The 26335-nt window shown below is 34.9% G+C and overlaps 1 protein-coding gene across 1 annotated transcript in view; it reads left to right on the top strand.

The window, feature by feature from the left end:
* Positions 1 to 7303: 7303 nt before the first annotated feature.
* LOC128207411 (calcium-binding protein LPS1-alpha-like) overlaps positions 7304 to 26335 on the top strand; it is a 36533-nt gene continuing 17501 nt past the window's right edge. Inside the window, exons 1-7 of the mRNA XM_052910303.1 lie at positions 7304 to 7451; positions 7561 to 7587; positions 10959 to 11102; positions 11568 to 11694; positions 12161 to 12276; positions 20504 to 20647; positions 21031 to 21157. Of these exons, the coding sequence (XP_052766263.1) occupies positions 7415 to 7451; positions 7561 to 7587; positions 10959 to 11102; positions 11568 to 11694; positions 12161 to 12276; positions 20504 to 20647; positions 21031 to 21157 (722 nt within the window). The 5' untranslated portion in view covers positions 7304 to 7414. The remainder of the gene's footprint in view (positions 7452 to 7560; positions 7588 to 10958; positions 11103 to 11567; positions 11695 to 12160; positions 12277 to 20503; positions 20648 to 21030; positions 21158 to 26335) is intronic.

Raw genomic sequence — 26335 nt, 5'->3', positions numbered from 1 at the left:
ACGTATTCAATGTCGTGATGTATATATATCTAACATCTATCAAGTTACGTTTCTTTAATTGGACCTACTTTGGTGTGACATTGTTAAATCAGAGTACAAAATGCGACGTAATGATTACGCATCGGGTCATCTTCAAAATGGCAACGAAGATACAGCTTTTCGGATATCCGTTTGTAAAGCGGCTATGGGAATTTATTCGTGATTCCAAGAATCTAATTTATCACTTGGATTTGCAAGGACCACCTCTCATTCAGTACCGAAACGGCCGTCCACAAGGAGCACGTGTCCAATGGCACCCCTTCCATCCGACGTTCCGCTCGATTTGTGCATCTTCCGCCCTGCCAAACCTGCCTCCCACCCGGTTATGGCTCCCTTAGTCGCTTACCAAGGTATTCTTCTATTCTTAAGTAATGTACTGAAAATTAAAACATGTTTTGTGCCAAGCTTCAGAAGGAGCTGGATACTGGCCAAATTCACCTACCCCCACCCTTAGCTAACCTTCGATTGGTTCAGTACAAAAAAAGTACCAAGGTCAGTTTATACTTATTCACCATCTAAGCAGGCCTCATGGTAACTCAGCCAACGATTTCATCGATCAGGATAAGGCAACTGTCACCTGAAGTTCTTTCGACGATTTAGTACACGAGCATCTTACCATAGGTCCGTTTTAGCAACACTGCCACAGGATCAGCTTTCCGCTTGGATTTAAATGAAATGGTCAATATTTCTTGCCACAAATAGGCACTTGCCTTCAACCTCATGCGCCACTTTTGAAAGATTTAGCTCCGGGCTGCATGATGCAGCTCAAACGTATAAACATGTGCATTACATGGTCTTATATTTTTCAAATCACATTGTTTTTATTGAACATGGCCTGCCAACTGGAGCTTTTGTAAGGTTCTTGCCGTAATGACTCTGCGTCTGGTTTTGACCTGTATAAAATGTAACATCCTAGTTCGGGCCGAACACAAACCAGGAAAATATAACGTATTATCAGACCTTCTTTTTCGAATACAGATTAAGACATTCCTTACTCTAGCCCTAAACATATACAGCCAGTCAGCCACGGTCCCGGTGGCTTTATTGACGCTCCGTTGAACCGGGCCGTTTGCTGGATATTACACTCGTCCCTGGCTGCTTCCACTGAAGCCAGTTATAAAAATGCCGTGCGTATTTAAAAAAACAACTTTTCACCAAACCTATTGCTTGGCCTATTGATTTTTGCCAAACCCCGATGACTTATTCCTAATTAAAAAAACCTCCTGTATAAATTGAGGCACAATCATCATTCGGACGAGCGTCTGCCAGTCACTATCACGAACTTATTGCCTACATTGAAAGCTCTCAAGCAAACGGTCACATACCGATTGTTTATGCCATGTTTTTTTGGTTTGTTCCGTGTAGGCGAATTTTTCACATTATGAAAAGGTAAAACGTTAGTTTTCAAGGCGAGCTTAATAACATTCCCTATCACCATGTTTCAGTACAAGCATTCACATGGTCAACCCTCAATTGTCCAACTTTCCAGACAAAGTTCAGTAAAGCTTTGTCCGGTAAAGGCATTATTGCACTTTTGAGCTCTTACATCACACTCATCGAATGTCCACCAAAGCATCATGTCGGTTTCCCATATTCGCAAGTCCCTGGAAGTCAAATGTATTTAAAAAATTCATTCGCCCACCCATCTTACCCTTACTGGCAAAACCTTTATTGCATTCTATGCGCTATGCTTACTGCTGACTGTTTAAGGCGGCAGGTCTCCTCAACTACGTTCCTCTTATACTTACTCTAGAACAGCCTGTTCAGGGCAGCAGCTCTAACTACCTATCTCCAACAAGGTCATATACCAACCCTTTATAAGAAGTAGAATTCAGCGATTATCGTACAAGTAACTATACGATCACGCTGAGAAACTGGTGGTTCCGGCAAGATCTCGTACAATTGACGATAATTTTTATTTTATCATATTTTGAATTAATACCCATTATCCATCAATTCGATTGTGGTTTTTTTTGGTGTTTTTCTTCTACAAATATTACTAGTTCAACCGGCTTGCGGTCGCCTTCGTTACCTAATACGTGTACATTATATAAATAGTAGTTTATGCACCCATAAAATTATTTTTGTCATTGTTTAAAAACGTATATGTCATTTAGTAGTGCCTTATCAGTCAGCTGATCACCATTAGCTGATCAGGAGATGTTTTACGTCATGCGGCGTCTTCAGGTCTTACCATCTCCTATGTGACCGCTGTAAACCAATCAAAATGATCCAGCCATCTTCTTTTGTAACTTTGGTAAAAAAGAAGCGTTCGATAATTTGTTTTAATCTTTTAACTAATCACCACCACCAGAAAATGAATTTTACTACATAGGGTGCCATACATTTTTACCATGTATCATTTGATTCTTTGTTTTTTGTGTTACTTCAAAATCTATTATTGACCTCTCTGATACATGTACCTGCCATAATATTTAGCTTTTACAGCTTCTAGGTTCCCTGTGCATTGAAACATGTACTTTGACGGTTTACCCACCAAGAACGTGTATTACGGGAAACATAAGGTAACACTTCTCAACTTTTTTGTTGATTGATTTTATTTGATGGCATTTTGAAAATAATGCCCATTATCAATCGAAGTAGTTTTGTGACCGCACAACCGGTCATGAATGAGTAATAAATAGTTTTCATTTGTTTTTCAATGTTCAGTGTTCTTTTCTAGTCGCACTATCGTTTGCCTATCAAGATGGTGGACAACATGGAATGACGGGACACACGGGAACTATTCTATTCCTGCAAAACTATGGCGTAGCTACCTGTTAAAGCTTGGGAAGTAAAATGTATTCGTATGTAAATACGGTAATTACGTTAAATTATTGGATTAAACTCATAACATCACAAGTACAACATTTCTGATAATAACACACGATGTTTGAAACTACTTGAAATACACGTAAGCACGCACCTGTACCCTACATTCATTAAAGTAGTTCCGATGATATGCAGGTGGTGGTGTATAAATATTTGAATGTTTGTCTTACCGCGTTACTGAAATACCACTCACAAAAGAATTTCGGCTTGCATCCGAAAAACTGAAAATAACAGGATATTTGTACGCGCGTGAGTCCTGAGACAGTAATATCTTATCCAAAAGAGTGTATGAAAATTAAGTGGTTCTTTATCTATTTTATTTTTCATAATGTTCTTTAAAAACAGTAACAAGGATGACTACCTGTTTATTTTTACTCAATTTTAAGAAAAGTGTTCATATGGTAGTCACTTGCCTTCGTATGGGTATTCGTTCAGATCAAAATTCAAATAATAAAAACATCCGCCTTCCCGTGTAAAAAGGCAACTGGTGGAACTTATTCACTGCGTCATGATACACATATTGCAGAATTCATGTGCCATGAACATAACTTATTACTGCAGCAGATTTTCTTCCCGTTGAAACGAAAGTTGTCAACATTTGTAATGTTTATGTTTATGATGTTAGCCCAATGTTTGTTTGTCGACACTTCTTAATATTCCAAAACGTTCACTTGGCCAATAATTTATTGCTCAAGAAAGCAGAATAGAAATTGGTCAGGGGTCATTCATTTTGGGTGTCCTGTGTATTATATTACAATTTGAGGGACTGAGGATGCATTATTTTGTGGCTTATAAGTAAAAAGATTAGAATGTTTGAACAACGCATGATTCTTATTTAGTCGTAATCTTTTTAGATATACTAAACAATACATTTATTAGGTAAGTAACTCCCGCAAAAACATAATGCTAAATTAAATATCTATGTTCACCATTTTGATTTGTTAAAGATTGCGTTTAAGGAGTCCAAACTCCGTATTTTAAAATAACGCGATGCTCTCAGTAAATATACTATATTGAATATCTATTTTCTAATCAAAAATGGGGTAAACTTTTCTTCTGATGTATGATTGAAACATGAAAAAGCCGTAAGTTGAATGACACCTGGTGCATTGAAAGGGCAATTGCAACGTTTTGACAGATTTGATATGAGAGCAGGTTGGTCATTATCATTGAGGTTCATATTCTTGCAAAAAAACAACGCGTCATCTAATGGCATCAAAATACCAGAACACATAATAATGACGACCATATCTACCTCACAAACGGTTTTGTATATACAGACTGTTATAATGTTATTTTAATACTAACTATGTAAACACCTATGTCATTATCATTCAAAAACTACTAAGAAAAATACTTGTGATGGTAAATTTTATGGCATCAATTAAGGATCGATTGCATTTTTTTTCTTGCGTTTATGCTGTATGAACGCAGTACGGCACGCGAGCAAATTCCATGAAGGTCATTTGCTCGCGTGCCGTACTGCATACATACAGCACAAACGTAAGAAAAATGCGATCAATACTTATATTTACATTATTTCTTATGAATTGTATTAATATTTTCTAAAAAAAATCAATGGAGCTCAAATAACCATTAAGCGAAAGGGAAGTAACACTTACAGTGCGTTCGCTTTTTGAAATAGCCGTTACCGCCCTTGATGCGTTTACCGTCATCATATTTTCATTACTCTGTACCAAATAGTCCCGTGGTCAGAAATTAATGTCTATTAATTTTTTGTAACTGCATTGTTTCGAAAAGCAAATACATCCATTTCTTAGCATTAAAAATAAATAATAACTTCTTAAGAATTGTCTTTTAATCTTAGCGTTTATGTCATCGTGACATGCTAAGCTAGCGTGGCTTATGGTGAATTCGTTTTTAAATGTGCTCGTCTTTGTATTACTTTGCGTCAACTGTGTCAAAGGCGCAGTTGAATAGGTTCATGTGTGAACAAATATATATTTTATCACACTTCGAATTCAGGTAAACATAGATTGAAGCGTTCATGTAATTGATGGAAAAAAGCAGGGGTGACAAGAATTGACGATAGCGATAAGGCTAGGCAAACAGTGTCATGTGACCTCTTAGTAAAGCCCGACAAAAACGCAGAAGCAGACGATAATAATACAGAAGTTATACTGTATAATCAGATAAAATGCATGTGACAAGGTTAAATATAGAAATAAAATGAAGTATAACATTGAATTAGCTCATCATTATTAATTGAATGCAATTGATAAACCTACCTAGTTTACTTATATAGTATATATGCACTATGTTGTTTGTCGAGTTTTGTGCTGTTGTTCCATGTTTTTTGTTTGTGATTTTTTGTTTTTGTGTACTATGTCTTTGGCGCTTACCCTGTGCCATTAAACGGGGTTTATGTTTAAATTTTTGGCTACTGAGCTTGTTTCTGTAGTTTTTCATATAAATAATGATTCAGGTTGAAATAATTTAATGTCTAAACATTGATATTTCTTTCTATATAACATCGTAATTTTGTTACAGTAGAAAGGCAGTCTCTTTTTTAAAACTCAAATATAAGGAAACAAAACATGTTTTAATTTCCTTTTCGAAAGTCTACAAACACGAAATTTGTTTAGATCAAACTCATTGGATTTTGCTGTTTTTCTTCCTCTCTCCATTGAGAATCACATGTTTAAGACAACTTCCTCAATGAATTTATATCCGTATTAAATGAAGTGGACAAGAAAGCACAATAAAAGTTAGAAATGATCATAATCATTATAAATGCACAGGTTTATACTTTGATTTGCGTCATTTATAAACATGCTTTTTTATCTACACAATTATACTCTTTGAGACCTTCGGCTATATAATATCAGATCTTTTATCAATTTTCATAAATAATGTAACTTAAATAGACTATTTGTCCTTTTCATTAATTTGTCTTAACAAACTTAAAAGCAAATTTATATGCTTCGGATTTAAAACTTTACGCACAAGAAGGACACAAATTCTAAAATAAAAATAAATCGTAAAATATAGTCAATATTATACATTTATACTCATAATGATATTTATTGTTTATAAGACTTACGGAAAATGTACGTTTAATGTGAACGGTTACATTAAGACATTTGGATATACTCCGGTAAAATATCTTAAAATAAAAATAGTGCTATGTTGTCAGAAACATGTTAAAGATTAAAAACAGTATATCCCCCAAAGAAGTCATTTCGTATTAAATGTCTGCTGGACAATTTAGGAGCCATATAGGAATATTTTCAATACAGGTCGATATTTGCCCTTAAGTTTATTTCCGTAATCTGAGCATTGCAGTATAAGCTACAGTACAGTGCTTTCTCTTGACAAAAAAATAACCACTGCGTCTGTCCAGCGACCCGTATCCATAACAACGAAGCGAATAAATTTGTTATATTTCGTTATTTAAAGTTGTCTGGCTAACAATCCTCAAAAAAGACATATTTTAGATCAATTTTGTAACATAATCACGGACACCAAAACGGTTCCATAACAACATTGTTTCAGGACAGTGGAAATAAATATGTAATTGATAAGTATTCACCTTTCCGACAATCTAAACATTTAATCTAAACAGACATTTGTCCATTGGAATTTGTAAACATGTTATAATTTCAAATAATGAGCAACTCATATCCCCCTATTGCATAATATACACAAGTCTTGAGATTATGATAAAATGTGTTAAAAAATCGACAGACACTCACTAAATCTGCATCGTTTGTAAGGGAAACACAAATGGTTTACTTCTGGCCTTTTGTACATTGCTACATTGACAAATATTTGATGTGAATAAAAATAGACCGTTGCCTTGAATTCTTTTTAAAGCCCTTTTTGCTCTCGAATTATTGCAAAGCACTTCGCGACTATTTATGTGTAGCCGGAGGCAAACCAGAAATATTTTAAATCTGGCATATAAATTAACAGATATTGGGTAATGAAGCACTCAGAAATAAACAGTGAAGTTCATTTGTAATATGTAAACCTGGTGTATTCAATTATGTTTCTATACCGCTTATCCTGAATTTTCTTTATTTAGTATATATGCATGATGGCATGTATTTGGAGGTGATTTTGATTACGAACAATGGATTTTAACTGTTTTGTCTCTCAAACGCGAACGACCTCAAAAAGTTCATAGTTCGAACTAAATAGTTTCTATCTTGAACGTGTGTAGATGCTGAACTTTATTACGCCCACCAAATATGTTGCTTCCTAAATATTTGTACATTTTGACACAGCAACATTTAGAAAGCAATATAAAAATGTCCTCAGATTTGAAGCCTTATTTGTGAACTAATCACTTATTCAGACTACTTTAATGTTAATGTTTGTGATTTCATTTGTTTCCTTAAATGCACTTTTGACGTTGCAAACTTGAAACCTATTCAAGGTTTGTTATTTAAACCGCGTACTACCCCTTAACAATAGTATGTTGAAGCGCATCATAGAGTGATTAATGGCTAATCTGTCGCATTGCGACAAAATTTAAACAAACCAAGATTGGGTAGATATTGTTATTGTTTGAAATGAGATGTTGAACACCTATAATCATCTAATGGCAATGGCAAGTGGTTTTATTTGTTTTTACGTTCATATTTATTCATAGTTGTTCTGATATGCTGAGTGCTTGGATTATGATTAGAAATATTATAAAACCATCATTCATTTTTCAGGCAGATCAACTTACAAATGAACGAATAGCAGGTAAGTGTATCTATTATCGACTGTACTGTATTTCAAATGATATGTTTTGCTTTAAATGTGGTTTTAAAGTTCAATTATCAAATGTGCGTGAAGTTAGCAGAACGGCTGCATAGCAGCTAGATGCCAGCAACAACAACAGCAAGAGCAGCTAGCTACTATGCAGCTTGCAGCTAGCTGCTAGATTATTTAAGTATGGATATAATAATATAATTTTACATACATTTCACTATGCTATCCCATAATGTCAATTTTCGATCACGACACACTTTTTCCTAAGCGGCCCGTTAATCGAAACCTTTTTGAGGTGAAAGGAAATTTTTCATCATATAAAAAGGGTCAAAATGACCTCAAATCTTGCATGACTTTATGAATGAATGTAAGTGTGTATTTGTGAAATAGTGAATGTGTGTGTGTGTGTGTGTGTGTGTGTGTGTGCGCGCGCGCGTGTGTGCGTGTGTGCGTGTGTGTGTGTGTGTGTGTGTGACGTTTACTATCTAAGTGATGTCTTTGATGAATACCCCTGAAGTTACATAAAGTTATAATGCTTTAATGCACCAGTAAATTGTAACCACGCCCCTTCCCCAGGTCCGAGGGTATACCGGGAATAGTGGTCGTGATTTTACCTTCCAGGTGGCTACGCAGTGCCATATGAATGATGCGGTGGTTTCGTTTTCGCGCCGAAAATAGTGGGGAACGTATGATTGGCCCCGCTATTCCCCACTCCCGGGGAGGCGGGGGGGGGGGGGTGGCGGGGTACAATTGACTGGTGCAATATGCAATTCTTTTTGAACAGTCATCATTAACTACACGCTTATGCCGGATCAGACTAAGGAAAGTATTTTGACCCCTTTATATTCACGCACCCCGGTAATTCTTATTCAGAAAAAGACTCTTTTTCACCAAAAATTGACTCCCCCTATAAAACAAGAGCTGTCGCAGGACAGCTCGCTCGACTATTCACCGCTTTGTCTTAGACATGAATGTTATAACATGTAAATATGTAATATGTGCCAAAGACAATAAAACAGTCAATTTAAAAAAGAAACGCCACACAATGCAACGAAAACAATTTTTTTCAATGATAAGTAGAATGACTTAAGCCTTTGCTGTGTGATTTAGTTTCAACTAGTATTTTTTTTGTTTTTAGTAACAGTGATCTTGGAATTAAGCCTAGGGGCCCGACATGCAAATCCCATGGATGTACTCCATATCTTCTTCCTGCTTACTTAATTTGGTCGCAATATGTCAATCTTAGCTAAAGTCCTTTAGTACTAAATAGTTTAAGAAACAGTGACATTGAACTTGACTATAGGGGCCCAAAAGGCAAAGCCATATAATGTCTTTATAAACTCATCCAATATACCAAGTTCGGTCAACCCTTACAGGCGTTATTCAGTACCAACCGTTTTCCTTTAGAAGTAACTAAATTCTTTCCATTCACTTAGTTTACTCACTATATCAAACCTTACCATAATTATTCGAAACCACAGGTGAGTTTGACACCAAGACATACATCATTTAAATAATCATGTTTTACTTTGTGAAAACCTGGTTAAAATATATAAATGTGCCTGTCATAAGCAATACAATAAATAAATAAAAAAATCAAAGGCCAGCCATTATTTGTATTTATTTTCTTTTATGGAAGGTTTCACCTAATTGTGTGATGGCTATTATGTAAAGAATGAAAAACTTTTGGATTTACAGTATTTGAGATCTGAGTTATCAATCATAACATTGGCATGAAAACTTTGGGCGTGCACCGTTCCATGGAAGCCCAAACTAGGTTGCTAAAATTATAAAGGGGGTGGAGGGTACCCCAATGAAATTTGCTATAGTAGTCAGGGGCTTTCCACGATTTGATATTTCATAGGGGTCACAGCTAAGTCTTGAGCCGTCTTCCACCACTGGAAGCCCTGAATATGCTGCATAATAAAAAAGGGGGACTGAGGGTCCTCATACTTTGATGTTAAATATGCAAATTCACATAGATATTAAACGTTAACCCTCTGTTTGTTAAACAGGTACTATTTATCTATTGTTTCTTTTATTTCGGGCAATATTAAATCGAAACTTTGCTATGCACACCCGCAATTTCAAATCTGTGCATAGGCTTTGAACCTGTTGTGTACTAGCTGGTGGTTATCAATCTACTATACTAGCTGGTGTTTATCAATCTACCACGCAGTTTTCTCCATTGACAAGCAAAATAGATCGCTACATATGCTGAAATTCAGTTACATGTATATGCACTATTTAAAAGCTTTTTTAACCCTCTAGTGTGTTTACTTTTTATTTACCGAAACAATATTTAATCTTTTTTTATGGCTACGTGATTTTCATGGTGTGCTCTCTAACACCTTCCCGATGTATAAAGGAATGTTCATGTGCTCAATATGCTAATTGCAGAGTTTTCCCAGATCAACGGCCAATGTGAGATTGAAGTGACTCCAAATGCCTACCACTCTGGCATAGTGGCAATGCCCATGATTATTGAACATACACGCGTGAATGCCTCGAACATGTGCCATTTCAGCATTGAGCGATGTATTAGGCAATGTTTACGTGCACAATATGCTTAAACTTGACTTTCCCAAACACAATAGCCTATGTGAGGTTGAAGTGATTCTAAGTGCCTAGCATAACGCCAAAAACCATGATTGTTTGAAGCCAACATGCAAATGCATAGAACATGAACTTTAAGAGCGTATTAAGAGGTTAGTTCAACATTACACTTTTTGTTATTGTCCCCTTATTAGTCAAAATTAGAGCTCTACTTTCAGCTGCTTAGGACAAAAGATACAGCAATCTTAAAAAAATAATAATGTAGGCCCTACACTTTTCGTTTCACAAATGTTTGCATTGGTGAGCCGCTTATTAAAAAAACCTGTCATATTCAAAATTCACGGATAAGCTAAAACAGTGAAATCTCATGTTTTATCATCCCTATTTATTATATTCCTATAAACAATCGGAGAGCATACAATGATAAATTTCAGTAGTATTTGGTTAATAACTATTATTATATTCGTATATTTGTAGAAAAAATGTTACAGCTAGCTTGCTGCTGTTACAACATGCAGTTTGCTTCTATGCTGCTGTGCTGCTTACTTCACGCACATAATTATCTAGCGGATTGTTTCCATTTGAATTAATACATTCTGAAAGTGAGATCAAATGGACACGAAAATTGATTGTTTTTGGAAACTTTTCATTGACATCACCATATCAACAACGTATTGATGTTGTTTTTTTTCTGTTTCAAAACCACCTAGCGTCAGCCTGCCGTGAATAATGATTACACTAAGACAGCAAGATACTACGGAAGCAAAAAAAAAACGTTTTCTCTATTCATTATATTTGCCTCACAGAGCTTAAGGAGGGGTTCAGCCTGTTTGACAAGGACGGAGATGGAAGCATCGCAACCAAAGATCTAGAAACCGTCATGAGGTCCCTGGGCCAGAACCCGACAGACTTTGAACTACAGGACATGATCAACGAGGTGGACGCTGACGGTACGTAACGTTGTGTTGTACATAGGGTGCTGCTCGATATACATCTAGTTGTGTTTGACGCGGTGTGAGTGTGTGTCACGTGATCGTATAGTGTTCCACATGTTTTTAGTCTGCCATGGTATGTTGTTATGTGTCACAAGGTATTATAGTGTGTCACCTGATGTTTTAGTGTATGAAACTTTGACTAGTGTGTCTCATTTTATTTAGTCTGACATGCGGTGTTGTTTTGTGCCACGTGGTATTAAGTGTGTCACATGATGTTGTAGTGTATCATGTTATGCCTTGTTTTCCCCAAAATCCAGGAGACAGAACCTGTCGAGCTACAATGTAAAAGCGTGATGATAGGTGGTATTATATTGTTTCATGTGGTAAATATTGTATAACGACGTGTATGGAAATCTGCATTGTTTTTATCATGCGTCATTTTGATAACGTAGATATTTGTTTATTCTTTCGTTGCTTCAGGAAACGGAACAATCGAGTTTCCCGAGTTCCTGACGTTGATGGCGCGGAGGATGAAGGATACGGAAAGCGAGGAGGAGATACTAGAGGCCTTCCGGGTATTTGATAAGAATGGCGACGGATTTATAAGGCGAGCTTTAATAAGAAACGTTAACATGTAACGTTCACAGCGATTATTAATTTTCATTTTTTACTATTTAGATCCATGTTTATCATAACATTCCTTAATTGATCCCAATAGTTTGAGGAATTGTTGCATCGATAATAAATGTTTCCAATTAATCTGATATAGTACTATGTGTTCATGTGATCCGGTTTTCATCTATGCGGTTTATAGTTGACATTGATAGAAGACTGCAATTTAAAATACACCCATTTATCACGTCACCTGTCGTGGGTTAACTATCGTACATGAAAGCTAATGTTTACCTTCAGTTCGGCAGATTAACATCGCGTCATGACACATTTTGGGGAGAAGTAAACTGTGGCTACTTCACATTTAATTTATCGTCAAAATTTGTCAAAAATCATATTTGTATAGTACCTTGTAGTGGGTAAGCTGAAATACTTGATATAAAACTATTATCTCCTTCCAGTTCGGTGGAACTACGAAACGTGCTGACAAATTTGGGCGAAAAGTTAACTGAGGAAGAGGCCCAGGAGATGATAAAGGAGGCTGATATAGACGGGGACGGACTTGTCAGCTATGAGGGTAGGTGAAAATATATGGTTTTTAAGGTGACTGATAAATAAATCCTTCGTAGCATCCTTGCCGTGAATATCTGAAGTTAAGCTTTATGATGTTGGTCATGACGTAAGCTGATAAAGTCATATTCAGGCGATATTTAGCGACTTGTTTAAGATTGCAAATGCTAAACGTTAACTTTTACTAAACTAAAGAGTTCAAATAAACGCATCATAATGTGTAAGCTCTCCTGGCAGTTCAATATAATTTAGTTCAATTCAATATTCTTTATTTTCACCAATAATTGATGATTATTAAATATGAATACGAATATGCAAAATATGAAAGGAACAATGAAACATTCGAAAAGTCCATACTGCTGTAAGCTGTGAGGTTGGTATAGTCTGATATGAACTTCCATTGTGTATGCTCTGTTGCTGACATTGTTACGTCGTGCTATTTCGTGCAATCGTCAATCACTCACCATTGTGTAGTGACACATTGTCATATATCGGACTTCAATCGTTAATAAGTTTATAATTCCCGTTACAATTATTGTTAACCACGTGAATATCAAAATAATATCTTTTAATCATGTTTGCTATACTCAAATCACTTTTTGCGCTGTTCTTTCATTAAATTTCATTGTTGGTCTGTCTTAAATTAAAGCGTTACTATTTCACAAGTTTTTTCATATCTCCCGTACTTTTTTATAAAACAAAATGAACGTTCATTTTGCGCGAACTACACGGAGTTATAACTGTGTAGGATTTAAATTTTAACCCCATTGAAAATAGACCCAGAGTTTGAATCGGTTAAAATTTAATGTAACATTGGCAATGTTTGTACCAGTATTGCGTCTAATTGGATTAGCACGACGTCGTTAAACGAATAGTAAAAGACGCAACAATCATTTTTTAAGCAAACGTACAGCGGCAACATTTCTGTAGCATTAAATAAGACTAAAATGAAGATGTGTAGTCAATACTCTACAACATATTAAAAATTTGACGAACATCAGCAAACGTTATAAATCAAAAAATTCATTCTTTGTTGGTGTTTTAATTATTCAGATTCTATAAGTTATTTTTCCGTTTTCAGAATTCCTCAAGATGATGACTAGCAAATGAGGTCCATGCCTTTTTAATAGTGTTTGTATAAGCTATACGATTTTTATGAATGTTAGCCTAGTGTTTTGAAAGACATACCATGTAACTTAAGGTCGAACAATTTGTTACTCAAGCTGCATTTTGTTACAAATAATTCGAATATGAAAATAAGCATTTGATGTTCAATAGGAATGTTGTATTATATATCTTTATCTTTGCTAACCTTTAAACTGTTTTGGAGCTGTGGTAATTACATTTTGTATAACAAATCGATAATTCTCCAAATTGTGTATTCTGATTTGTAATGACAATATCTTGGTCAAAGAACCATGACTTTTAAGCTTACTTTTGCAACTGCAAAACACATATACTTCTATAAGCGAAGCGTAAGGCCATTGTTTCATTATTTGTTTAAAATTTGGTTTCAAAATCGTCGGACTGGTGCGCAAGTGATTCCAATTTTAAGACTTTATAATAATTTTATTTATCATGGTGTTAATGATATCTCCCACAATTCCAACGTCAAAGTGTTAACAAATTTATAAGTGATGTTCATATGTTTAATAGTATGATATTTGAAAATAAGGAAATGCTAAAATATGTTTTGTTTCTTGTTTTAACTTACACTACATATAACATGTAACAAGTTCTATTATATTGATAGGTTCATAAACTCATCTTGTCATATACAAGGGTTTTGATCCGACAATAAACTTGAAACTTTACAGTTTGATGTTCCCGTGACAAATTCGATTTTAGATAAATACAATAGAGAGAAAATAAGCATTCTCATTTGCCACACAAATTGCATATCGGCCTCACAATGTGACACCGGGTATTGTTTCCGCATTGCTGGAACTTACAATTTATCTCCACAGAAAAAACTACACGCACTGGTGCAAATTGCACTGCTTCACCTGCAGAACAAAAGAAACAATATTTATAAACTTTTCTCTGAACCATACTTTCGAGTAGTTTGTGTTGATTTAGAATTTTATTTTTATTGGAATAAGAAAATTCTTTGTTTTAATCTTGAAATATATTTTTCTTAACAATGGTGTTTTAAACTTTACGTTTTTTTCCCCTAAAATTCCTACATTAAAGGGGTTATACACCGTATCATGAATTAGCAAAAACAAAAAAGAAAATCGTCGAAAACTGACAAACTTGGTATCGATGTGTACAATGCATTGAACTTACTAACTGAATTACCACATAGTTTATATTTAATTTATTTTTCGCTTTTTTTCCCTTGAAAAAGATTACTAGGTATGTATACCTAGTAGAATTCATTCGAATGCTTGATTGGCTAGTCGATGTTATCACGTGATATTACCAAGTTAGGTATATAGCTTTAATATTCCTACGTTTTAGGCTATGCCTTCGTAGCACAGTGGATACAACACTGAACCGCCATTTTGGCGACAGCGGTCTCCGACTCGTTTTTTTACATTTTGGTATTTTTTTACAATTATGATATGAAAGAGTAAAACATTTTATAAAATTATTATCCTGAGATTCGTTCCAGAAAAAAACAACTTTTGGTGCCAATCTGGTGTATAGTCCCTTTAATAGCAAAATTGAAACAAACCATACTATTTTGATTTTGACATACCTGCATTGTAGGTAGTTACCATATATTCTTCGCAATAAATGACCTCTTGGACGAACAAGGTGTTCTGGCATGGCTTGGGTTGGTGGATAGCGCTGTTGAACCGTAATGTTCATACATATGACAAACTCGTACGAAATCCTCACACGTGTGTGACAAATTCGTACGAATATGTCACAATTAGGTGTTGTGACATATTCGTACCCCATTTTTTATCACCTGATTGTACAAACGGAATTTTCACTTTTCGTTTATCGTTCGTTTATTAATTTTAGCTACCAGCCGCCATATGTTTAAGTGAATATCAGTTCGCAAGTGTTTTTTAAATTAAAAAGGTAAATTAAAACCTCTATCTAATATAGAGATGCAAGTTCTAAGAATAGAGGTGCACCTCAATTTTTACAATACAAAGTAGAGGTAAACCTCTGTTTTTAGAGGTAATTCTATGTCTTTTAAGTGTACATTAAACATGTTTTGATTACCCCAAATAAAGAGATGCTCCTGAATATAAAAACCGGCACCTCTAAATGTAGAGGTACACTTCTACTTTGGGGGATAGCAGGGCGGATCCAAGAGTTGGTGCTACAGCGGGCATTACTTAGGGGCGTTACCTTTTGATTTGCCCCCTTCCTCAGAACCGAAATTTATTTAGTTCAAAGTGTTTGCAGAGTGGTTTAGGGGAACTCTGCAAAGCAAATTTTATTCATTTCTAGTCTGGTGCATTTAAGGCGTATTTTATTACTTCGTTTTTCAAATATTAAAATAAAAAAATAAGCATGGATGAGTTAAGTGGGGGCGGGTGCACCCCTCCCCCTCTGGATCCGCCAGTGGATAGGGTTAGTGGAACACTTCACTATATAAATGTTCTCTAACAATATCATATAAAAGATTAAATGCATCTGTTTTGTAAATCAATTTACAAAACTAATTAATAGATACAATTTTATGGTCCCTTTTAAAAAAACGAATAATGCGCAGCAGTATGTATTAAACACAATGCAATATGAAATATAAATTGTAAGCGGAATCATCATATTTAATATGGCTTTCAAAGTAACATAATGCTATTTAAAAAAAAATGGCGGATCGAGCGCAGAGTCGTTGTTTGATGTTTTACCTACTCTTCTTTTGATCAACACGGCGTCTTTAAATTGTTAATCAGCATTTCAGTACGGGCTGCACAAACAGCCGTGCAAAGATAACTCCCATTAATAGAGATGTGTGTTCATTAAATTCAGATGTCTATTACTTTTAACTTTTTTATTTACAAGAGTTATCTACCTTTTGAATAAATGGTATCAATATGGTTTGCCCAGATTGTCATTGTTTTAAATTTCAATACGTCTATTTGGTTTTATTTCTTGAAATGAAAATACTTGTACATGTTTATCAATAAATGTCGTTTGTTTCTTTATTTGTGCTTTTCGGTTTATCAAGTTTTTAACAATTTTCATTTTTGTAGCCATATGAACGATGTTTTTGGGGGTATACATACGACAGATCGGTGGAGACATTTTGATTTCAATATTCTATTTTCCCATTCATAAGTTCTTGATTTCACATTCACAAATTAACAAAATGAACTTCACGATTTAATCTTATTAAACGAATTCATTATTTTTCACGATTTTAAATTTACGTATTCAACTTTGCAAATCATTCAACTTCTTATAAATCGTGAAATTATGGACCGCAAATATTGGCTGAACGATTCGACCTTAATTCGACAATGTCGTTTTGTGCTGTTTCTTGTTTGTGATTTTTTTGTTTTTATGTTCTGTGTCTTTGGCGTTTGCCCAGTGCCATTAAACCGGGTTTATGTTTAAACGTTTTGCTCCTGAGCTTGTTTCTGTAGTTCTTCGAATAAATATTGACGTATGACAAAGTAGAATGATTTGACCTTTATAACATTGTGACATTGACCTTAGATCTAGTGTTCTTAAAAGAACACAGTAATATACTTTACTTGTAAATCTAGTCATCATGCGAATCGTGAAAACTTCGTGACAAAACAAGTCTACGTGTCTGAGTGTCAACTTTTGCATAGACACAAAAGAATGGAGTTTGAATTTACTATTTAAACTTCAAGAAATCACGGTTTCACGAATTTAACTCCGCGAGTTCATGTTTACAACATTTAGATTTCATGATTTCGTGAAGTTGAAATCGTGAAATCTTGAAATATTATTGAACTTGGAATATCACCACAGTCTTTTCGTAGTATTGCCATGCAATACAAAGTCCCATACCGGCTAAAATAATATAATCTGAGCATTCATTATCTGAGTTCAGATGTCGGGAACCATAGAATATGGGTTTTGAATGTTGTCGCAATAAGATTAAAATTTGATCCAAGTTTCATGGAAATTATTTTAGTTGTAGGACATGGAATGGAAACATAACGCCAATGCTTTTCGTCTGTTATCGGGTAGATGCATACATTGGTCCAAAGTTTCCTAATCTAAAACTGAGATAATGACATAAGCATACGGTTTGGTCGTCACTTCGTATGAATGATCGCTTTGTAGACGATGGTGCTTTGCAAGAATTATTTTCATTTCTTCATCATTCATAGAGGCCGCCATTACGAAAGCATCTTTAAAAACTCCACCCTTTCATACAAAGGCGGATATAAAAATATTGTCGTCGGCCGTTGAGCGGAAGCGTTTGTTTCGTGTTTTAAAATATTTCGGCGGCGGATCCGTCAACCAGTTCATTATTTTTTAAAGAAAATAACACTCTTTTACAAAATTGTTACTTTACTGTGAATTAATGTTGCTAAAAATAGAAAGACAAAATGAGGGTCATCACATGGGCACGTTCTGACACTTTTAAACTGAATGACTATCTCAAAGAAATACTTCCGATTTTCATAGAATAAGTGCAACGAATCTAATAAATATTAGGTTCAATAGGTTCAATTGGTGCTCAATACATTTGAAACCTATATTCATGAAAGTAGTTCCGTTGATATGCAGTCGGTAGTATTTACGTATTTGAATATTCATTTAACCGCGGATGGTACTTGTCGCGTTTCTGAAATACCGCTCTCTAAAAGACTTTCGGCATGCAGGCGACAGTTTAAAAACGGGAAACATACAGGATATTTGTCCTCGCGTGCATCCCGATACGGAAAAAGAAAATTAAAAAGAGCGTAAACATTTGTTTTAATTCAATGAAAAATATTTATATGATAGTCATTTTTAATACCTTCAGTTGGAACATTTCTTTCAGATCTTAATTAAAATATTCATATAATCCGCCTTCCATCCCAGTTGGGGACCTTATTCGATGCGTCACGATGCACATATCATTTTGCGGAGTTTATGGGACACAAACACAATCTATAATTGAAGCAGATTTTCTTTCCGTACCTTTATGGTTTTATAAGAAATAAAAATACATTAGAACATTTTTTTGTGTCGACGCTTCTTCCACCTAGTGTTATGGTACTAAACAAGAAGTAGGCCATATTCAAGCTGAACATTTCTTCATTTTTATATTCTTAGATAATCAGCGTTTTGAGCATGCCATGGTTGTGTATTTAAACTTAGTTCCTTCCATTGTAATTTTCATATTGATTGAAATCAATTTTAATTTTGATATAATAAGGAAATATAATTCAACAGCAGGTATTGGGAAAATCTGAATAATTATGTTTAAACGATCTCTTTCGATAATTACGAAATGGCCTGTCATACCAAACTTTATGTACTATCAGCGATCTATTTACGGCCGGATAAACCGTGACTTGCATCATTTCACCCAAGGTTTAATTGCCGATACGAGTCGTAAAATTATTGTAGTTATGGTAATGCGATTTTGCAGGTTTTACTTTTTGGTTTATTTCAATCCATTGAGAAAAAACACACTAGAATTATATTAAACTATTTTGTCATTTTTCTATTAATATTCGCGAAACACTTTGTAAAATGGTATTTATATTTTATTTTTATTAGTGGTTAATTCTTCAATCAGTATGCGAAACAATTTATAACTTAATTTTGGGAAAGGTACACTTGGCCGAGGGATTTTATGGCTAGAGAAAGTAGAATAGAGATCAGGCATGGGTCATTTATATATAGTTTTCCTTGTATTGAGTGTCTGGGGATGCGCTATTTCGAGGATTATAAGTTCACACATTAGCACGTTTGGCCAACGCATTATTCTTATTTAGTCATGATTTATTTAGAAATACTAAAATATACCTTTATTAGATAGGTTTTGACCGGCGCAAAATACATAAGGCTAAACTAAATGTATTCGTTTAATTGAACGTTGTTATAGTGACAACATATTTGATGTGAACGAAGAATAGATCGTTGCCATGGTCTTTTGTTTAAAGCATCCATTGGCTCTCGAATTATTGTAAAACATCTGATATCATATTTTGCGATTGTTAATGTGCTGTTGCAGTAGGAGGGAAACCAAGAACAATTTCAATCCGACCTTAAATATACAGGGCCTATGACGGGATCGGTTAGGGTTCAATGTACAACTCTTATAGAGACATAGGGCATATAAAGGGGATCTCTTAGGGTTTAATAAAATATTATCCATAAGGTTACTTAGTATAGCAGAAATAAACAGTGAAGTTCATTCAAAATGCCTGCTTTGGTTAACTAATACTTGTATACGTAAACCTGGTGTTTTTTTATCACGCTTAGGATTAAATTTTTTGTCTCTTAAATGTAAACCAGCGTTCTCAGAAAGTTCAGAGTTCGAACCAAACAGTAAATATCTTAAACGTTTGTAGATGCTGAGGTTTATTGCGAAAACCAACTTCTAGTATTTAGCTTCTTAATTCTGTAACCTTAAGAAAACAATTATAAATAGTGTCAACAATTAAAGCCTAATATGTGAATTATTCACTTTTCGAGACTGCTTTAATGTAAATATGACTGTGTGATTTCACTTTTTTATAAAAATATGACGCTTGAAACTTTAAACTAATTCAAGGTTTGGTATGCTAATCGATTACAACTCCTAAAATATCGAATAATGAAGTAATGATAGGTAAATTGTCGCACTGCGATACAATTAAAGAAAATAACAAGATTGGGTAGATTATGTCGGGTTTGAAATGAGACGTTGGTCGTGAAATACCTACATTACTCTTATTGCAATGGTTAGATATTTTACACATACGTATTACACGTTTAAATGAAATATGTTCATACGATTTTGTAGTAAGTATTTCCTTGATTTGAAATAATAGTGCTTGAATCGGATTATGTTATGAAACCATCATTCATGTTTTAGGCAGATCAACTAACAGAGGAGCAGATAGCTGGTAAGTTTTTACCTATTGCGCTATCTTTCAAATGATCTGTTTTGTTTTGAATGTGGTTTTCAACTGCATTTAACCAGCCAACAGTTTCAATGTATTTTCATATATTCTGCAACGTTTAATGCGGTTTTCTGTTTCATCCCCACCTAGCATCAGCTTGTAGTGAGGAATAAAAACACTACAGAAGCAAGATACTTCGGAAACCAAAATAACACACTTATTTTCATTATATTTGCCCCACAGAGCTTAAGGAGGCGTTCAGCCTGTTTGACAAGGACGGAGATGGAAGCATCGCCACCAAAGAGCTGGGAACCGTCATGGGGTCCCTGAGACAGACCCCGACCGAGGTCGAGCTTAAGGATATGATCAACGAGGTGGACGTTGACGGTAGGTAACGTTGTGTGGTGGTGTGCTACTCGAAATAGTAGTGTTTCACGCGTTGTGATAGAGCATCGCATGATTGTGAAGTGTATCACATTTGTTTTAGTCTCTTGTAGCGTGTCACATGATATTAATGTACGTTACGTGATATTAGTGCGTCACGTGATGTAATAGTGTGTCAAATTATTACTAGTGTGTCACATGATCTCACGAGCTACAATGCAATGAGCAACGAGATGGATGCTCATGTTAAAATTGTGGTGTAAAGCGTAGCATTAATGTGGCACGTGGTAAATTTTGTATAGCGAAGTATTGTTATATAAAGTGTTTTCAACATGCGTCGTTTTGATTACGTATACTATCTTTTGTTGCTATCTCTATTGCTTCAGGCAACGGGATAATCAACTTTCCCGCGTTTCTGACGATGATGGCGCGGAAGAAGAAGGATACGGAAAGCGAGAATAAAATAAGCGACGCCTTCCGGGCGTTTGATAAGGATAGCAACGGATTTATAAGGTGGGCTTAAAAAGGAAACGCCAAGGTAGCGTTCATAGCAATACGTAGTTTTTAGATTATAGACGGTTATAAATAGTGCGAATTAAAAGATCACTTGATTTGAATACGTTCATAAGACTGCAACGTTATTATAAATGTGAATTTAAAAGCAAGCCAAAAAGCTTTGTTGAGGAGCCGCGGGGAATAAATAATTACAGATAATTACATAGAAAATGGAAATATACTCTCTTACTTGCCTTTAAACTGTCAAAACGTCCTCAGCCAATATCGGGTTTCATTTAATTAACTTTACAATAGCAATACTCTTGCGAGATGAAAGCAATGTTTATATATCCTAAGATATAGCTTTATCTGCTTTATGAAACAAGCTAATTGTATAAATGAATTACATTACCTTTTCTTTTTTTATATTCAATATTAGCAAATATTATACAACATAGCACAATGGAAACATAAATAAACATATAGACATTTATAAAAGTACTTGATATTTGTATTTTACAATACTTGTTATTTAGGTATTAGTGTAACAACGATCCCATGCAAAATACATTGTACAAAATAGTCTATATAGATGGCTACCAAAGCAGGTGGCAGTTCATTTAATCATTGAACATCTTAGTGCTTTAGAAATAATAAAAAATAGATAACATAATGTAGAAGGGTAGAAAGGAGGTATTAATGAATTTAAGTAGTTATTCAGCAGATCCCCTTTGTTATCATGGAAGTTTATTTTGTTGTTGATAACTCTTAGTTTTACATCATTCAAAAAAGATGTAAAAGTTGGTATAGTGTTTCTGTTTTTCGTGTTAAATATTTAAAAAAAATCGCCATTAGTAGTCTTAAAAATGTACAAAGAGACCAATATTTATATGAAACACTACAGAAACAAGCTCAGTAGCCGAAAGGTTAAACGTAAACCCCATTTAATGGCACCGGTTAAACACCAAAAACAAAGAACGCAAAAACAATCACAAACCAGAAACATAGATCGGCACAAAACTCCACAAACGACACTGAACATATAAACAATATAAAAGACTAAGTGTGTTTATCAAAGATCGTTAGCTACCGCCTTGAAACAGTCAGTAAAACGTAAATTTACTTGGGGTTTGAACCAAATTGTGTGCAAAACCTCACTCTTATCCCAACAATCCCGAATAATGTAAAAACGCAAATGGTAAATCTTAAGTACTTCTATGATTAGGGATCCCGACTCTATCTGCAAACGAACGGACACAATACAGAGTACCTAATGCAAAAACCTTTCAAAGATATGATACAGGTTGACACTAAGACAATCCCACACAGTCTGCCTTAACAAATAAAAGGTTTAAACTTTTGTAATAATAGAATTTCATTATGAAAGCATCATTGCACTAAAACTGGGAACAAGCAAAGAAAACAAAATTAAAAAATAAAACACAATATAAATAGTTGCTAAAATGTTTTTCCGAATGATTACCCTTAGTAAAACTTTGAAAGAAAGATACGTCACACGCGGAAACATTCCTAGCGGGACAGAAACGGTTTTAAATATAACAATCTGCAAAATTTACTAAAAATCAAAGGACTTTAAGCTTAGTCATGTAAGGACGCCATATTCAACTATATATCTTTATGAGAAATTCATCAAAAACCAGAATGCAAGCACTCTTGAAAAATTGCCGTTACACCCACGACTAAAATAAGATCCAAGCAATTTATCGAGTTTACCTTATTTATGAGTCATGAACGGAATCATCACTGTTAATTTACAATCTGATTAATATGCTTTCGGAAGTACCGTCCGCGTTCAACACTTCTTAACCCTCAAAAGTTTGCTAAAATAGTCCATTAAAGAAGTGTGGTCTATTGACGCTTTGACCTTTGGCCTATATAGGTTGATTTTCACAGTAGCCAATTGGTACATCTATAGTGTAATGTGTAGATTACCTATTCAAATTCAAATTCAAATTTTATTTGTAAAGAAAGGCCTCCGGCCCATAATACAACACATACAATACAAAGCATAAGATCTTTAGAGTTTTGATTCCTTAAAGACATTCATTTTTCCTTATCTGTTTGTTTCATTAATACATTTACAAAGAATGCTATATTTTTTATTCGGTCATCGTTTAGACTTTGCATAAGATTTATGAAGTTTTGGAAGTCTTGCCTACCCGTGTACCATTTATAGATATAAAATTGCCTTTCTTGCCTGAATTTGTTACATTGAAAGAATACATAAAATTCATCTTCTACACATCTGATATCAAAATTAATTAAGCAATATCTACACAGTCTATTTTCCCTTTCAATACCCAAATGTCGACCAGTCTCAATAAACAATTTATGGCTAGAACATCGGAATCTCGCTAACGATTTTCTCACATAAAATGGTAGATTAATACATAAATATTTTTCTGGATTTAACAAAGTTTTAAAATGCTTATATGTGTCACATCGTGTTGAGTCTCCCACATTTTCGAACCAGTTTTGTCTTTTACAATCAACTTACCTTTGCTTAAATGATATTAAAAAATCGCCAACATTTCCAACTTCCTGACTTAGCCAAACAAAACCAAAACCATATTTGAATAATAAATTCTTTACAGATGTAACCCAATTATTTCGTCCAATATCATCATGTCGTTTAAGCATTATATAGCAGTTTCTTGGATAACGTTCATTGGACATGTATAGCAGTTTGCACCAGTACTTAATACATTTTACATGATGATCAATACATAGAGGAAACCTCCCGCATTCCCCCAATGCAACACAATCGTTAACATAATTATTTACCCCAAGGAATTCCTTACAATATTGAATTTGTACCTGTTCAAGAATATCAGATATTTCCGAACCATATATTTCAGCACCGTAAATAATTATAGGCTTAACCATTGAATCAAAATTTTTAAAGTATTCAGTGTGAGAAAAGTTTCCAAAAGCCCTCTGGTAGGCCTTTATAGCATAAATTGACGTCCGGAATGGAATCATATTCTTCATTAAATCTATTCTTGTCAAAAGCTATATCGTTCAGGTTTGGTTGGTCTTCATTAAACAATAATCCTCGAAAATATTTCCGCCATGTAACAGGGTCTACGCGCAGAAGCTCTTGTTTTCTATTACGTTGGGACATTTTTAACAATTTCCCAAAGGATTTTGGATTACAACTAGATAATGCTCATTCCTTTTAGCTTGCTGGTACAATTGCCTTTTAGTGAAACACGTAATTTTGAAATGTCTACGCAGTGAAATATAGTTTTGAAAATCTAACAACCCACTTGTCCATCTAAATCTTCGTAATGCAGCGTACTTTAATTGTTTAGCTAAAGCACAGTCTCTATCCCACCAGGGTTGATTATTTGAAATTACATCGCGATTTGTTGGATCACGGTTATTTACGCGCATCATATAAGCAGAATCCCGATAAAGTCCAAGTATTTTCGCTCTATTCTATCTAGGAAGAATGACAATTTAGAACAAACTGGTAAATGATCCGACTCATCGCGCATTGTGACACTGAAAGAACTTATATGAGAAAAAAGCTCAGTAGACATAATATGATAATCAATAACACTTGGACCATTATATGTTATGCATGTAAAATTGCCAACAATGTCGTCATAAATACGTCCATTTAAAATATGTATGTTATGAGTACAACATAGCTCAATAAGAGATTTCCCTAAGTATATATCCTATTTTATCTTTGTTATTGCGTGTTAACTCAAAATTGTCTGAATTATATTCAACATCAGTATTAAAAATGTTTTGCAGATTACCATCTGGAATGTAATCTGACATTTCTTTCGTGCGGGCATTAAAGTCCCCAGCTAGATAAAAATATGAACCGGGATACTTATTTCGTAAAATTGAAATATTATTATCAATAGATTTAATTCCATTTTTCTCATCTCTATTGCTATAAATGTTCGAGCCCTCGGGTGAGACATAAGCAACATATAACATCGTGCATAGAACGAAATATAGTACTGTTGATATAGAATACTACGCAATCTGTATATTCTTGGCATATTCTAGTAATAATATCATTTTTCAACAAATTATTCTTAATGCAAACAGCTAGTCCACCACTATTACGCAAGGCATTTAAGGATTTTGATCTAACACAATCAAAACGTAAAATTATCAAGCAAATTCTCAAATTCATTACTAAAATCACTCCACGTTTCCAAGAGACCAATAATGTCAAACGATTGCAAATAGCTTGTAAAATGTTTATCATCAGTAAACTTTCTTAAACTGCACACATTCCACGTGATAGTGTTTATGTTTACGGGGCCTTGACCTGCATCCTAGTCAGTCCCGCCTACTGCCTCGCTTTCATATCCGTCCTCCGTTCCCGATTGGTCTGCATCGCTGACGTCATGGTCACGTGGGCCCGTTGACTGGTCATTGTTGTGGTCACGTGGTCTGTTAACGTTACCACGTGGTCCATTACCACGTGGTCTTTGACCCGGCCGTGTACTACCGATCCTCTTGACTTGCTTTTACAGGTCATCGTACTTATAAACTCCGTCATCAATGATAAGCTTGTCGTAGCGCATTGAAGCATACTGGTCCCTACTTCTGGCCTCAACTAATCTCTTACCTAGTTCTCGCCTATGTAATTGTACACGTTTAGTGAAATCCTCGCGCACTGAAAACTGTGATTTCCTGTCAAATAATTGTTTTGATTTTTTGATAATTGTCTCGCGATCTTTATAGCGTGAGAATTTAGCAATAATAGGACATGTATCTGAATTCCTACTACCCACGCGATGTGCCCTTTCTATTTCGACGCGGTCTAACTCGGAAAGCCCAAGCTTGTCCGAAATAAATTGCCTTACCTTCAACTCGGTCTCCTCCCATTTCTCGCCAAGCCTTCCTTGATACCATAAAAACGCAGATTGTTCCTACGCGAATGCCCCTAGAGACTATCAACTTTTGACACAAGCTTACCAAGTTCTTGCTTAATTTCCAGATTTTCTTGCCTGAGAGATTCGTTCTCAGCCTTTAGAATATTAACAGAATTGTGTATGTCGTCCACTTTCGAATTAATGGCGGCTAGGTCCGTGCGCACTTCCGCTTTCATATCCCTGAGAAAAGCCATAACTTCACTTTCTTTACTTCCTCTGGTCGCCCGCTTAGTGGCTTCTTGAGAAGGCAGTGGAGAAGACGCTGACG

Source organism: Mya arenaria, chromosome 11 (assembly GCF_026914265.1).
Source record: "Mya arenaria isolate MELC-2E11 chromosome 11, ASM2691426v1".
Lineage (NCBI taxonomy): Eukaryota > Metazoa > Mollusca > Bivalvia > Myida > Myidae > Mya > Mya arenaria.
This window is presented reverse-complemented; position numbering and strand designations above follow the sequence as displayed.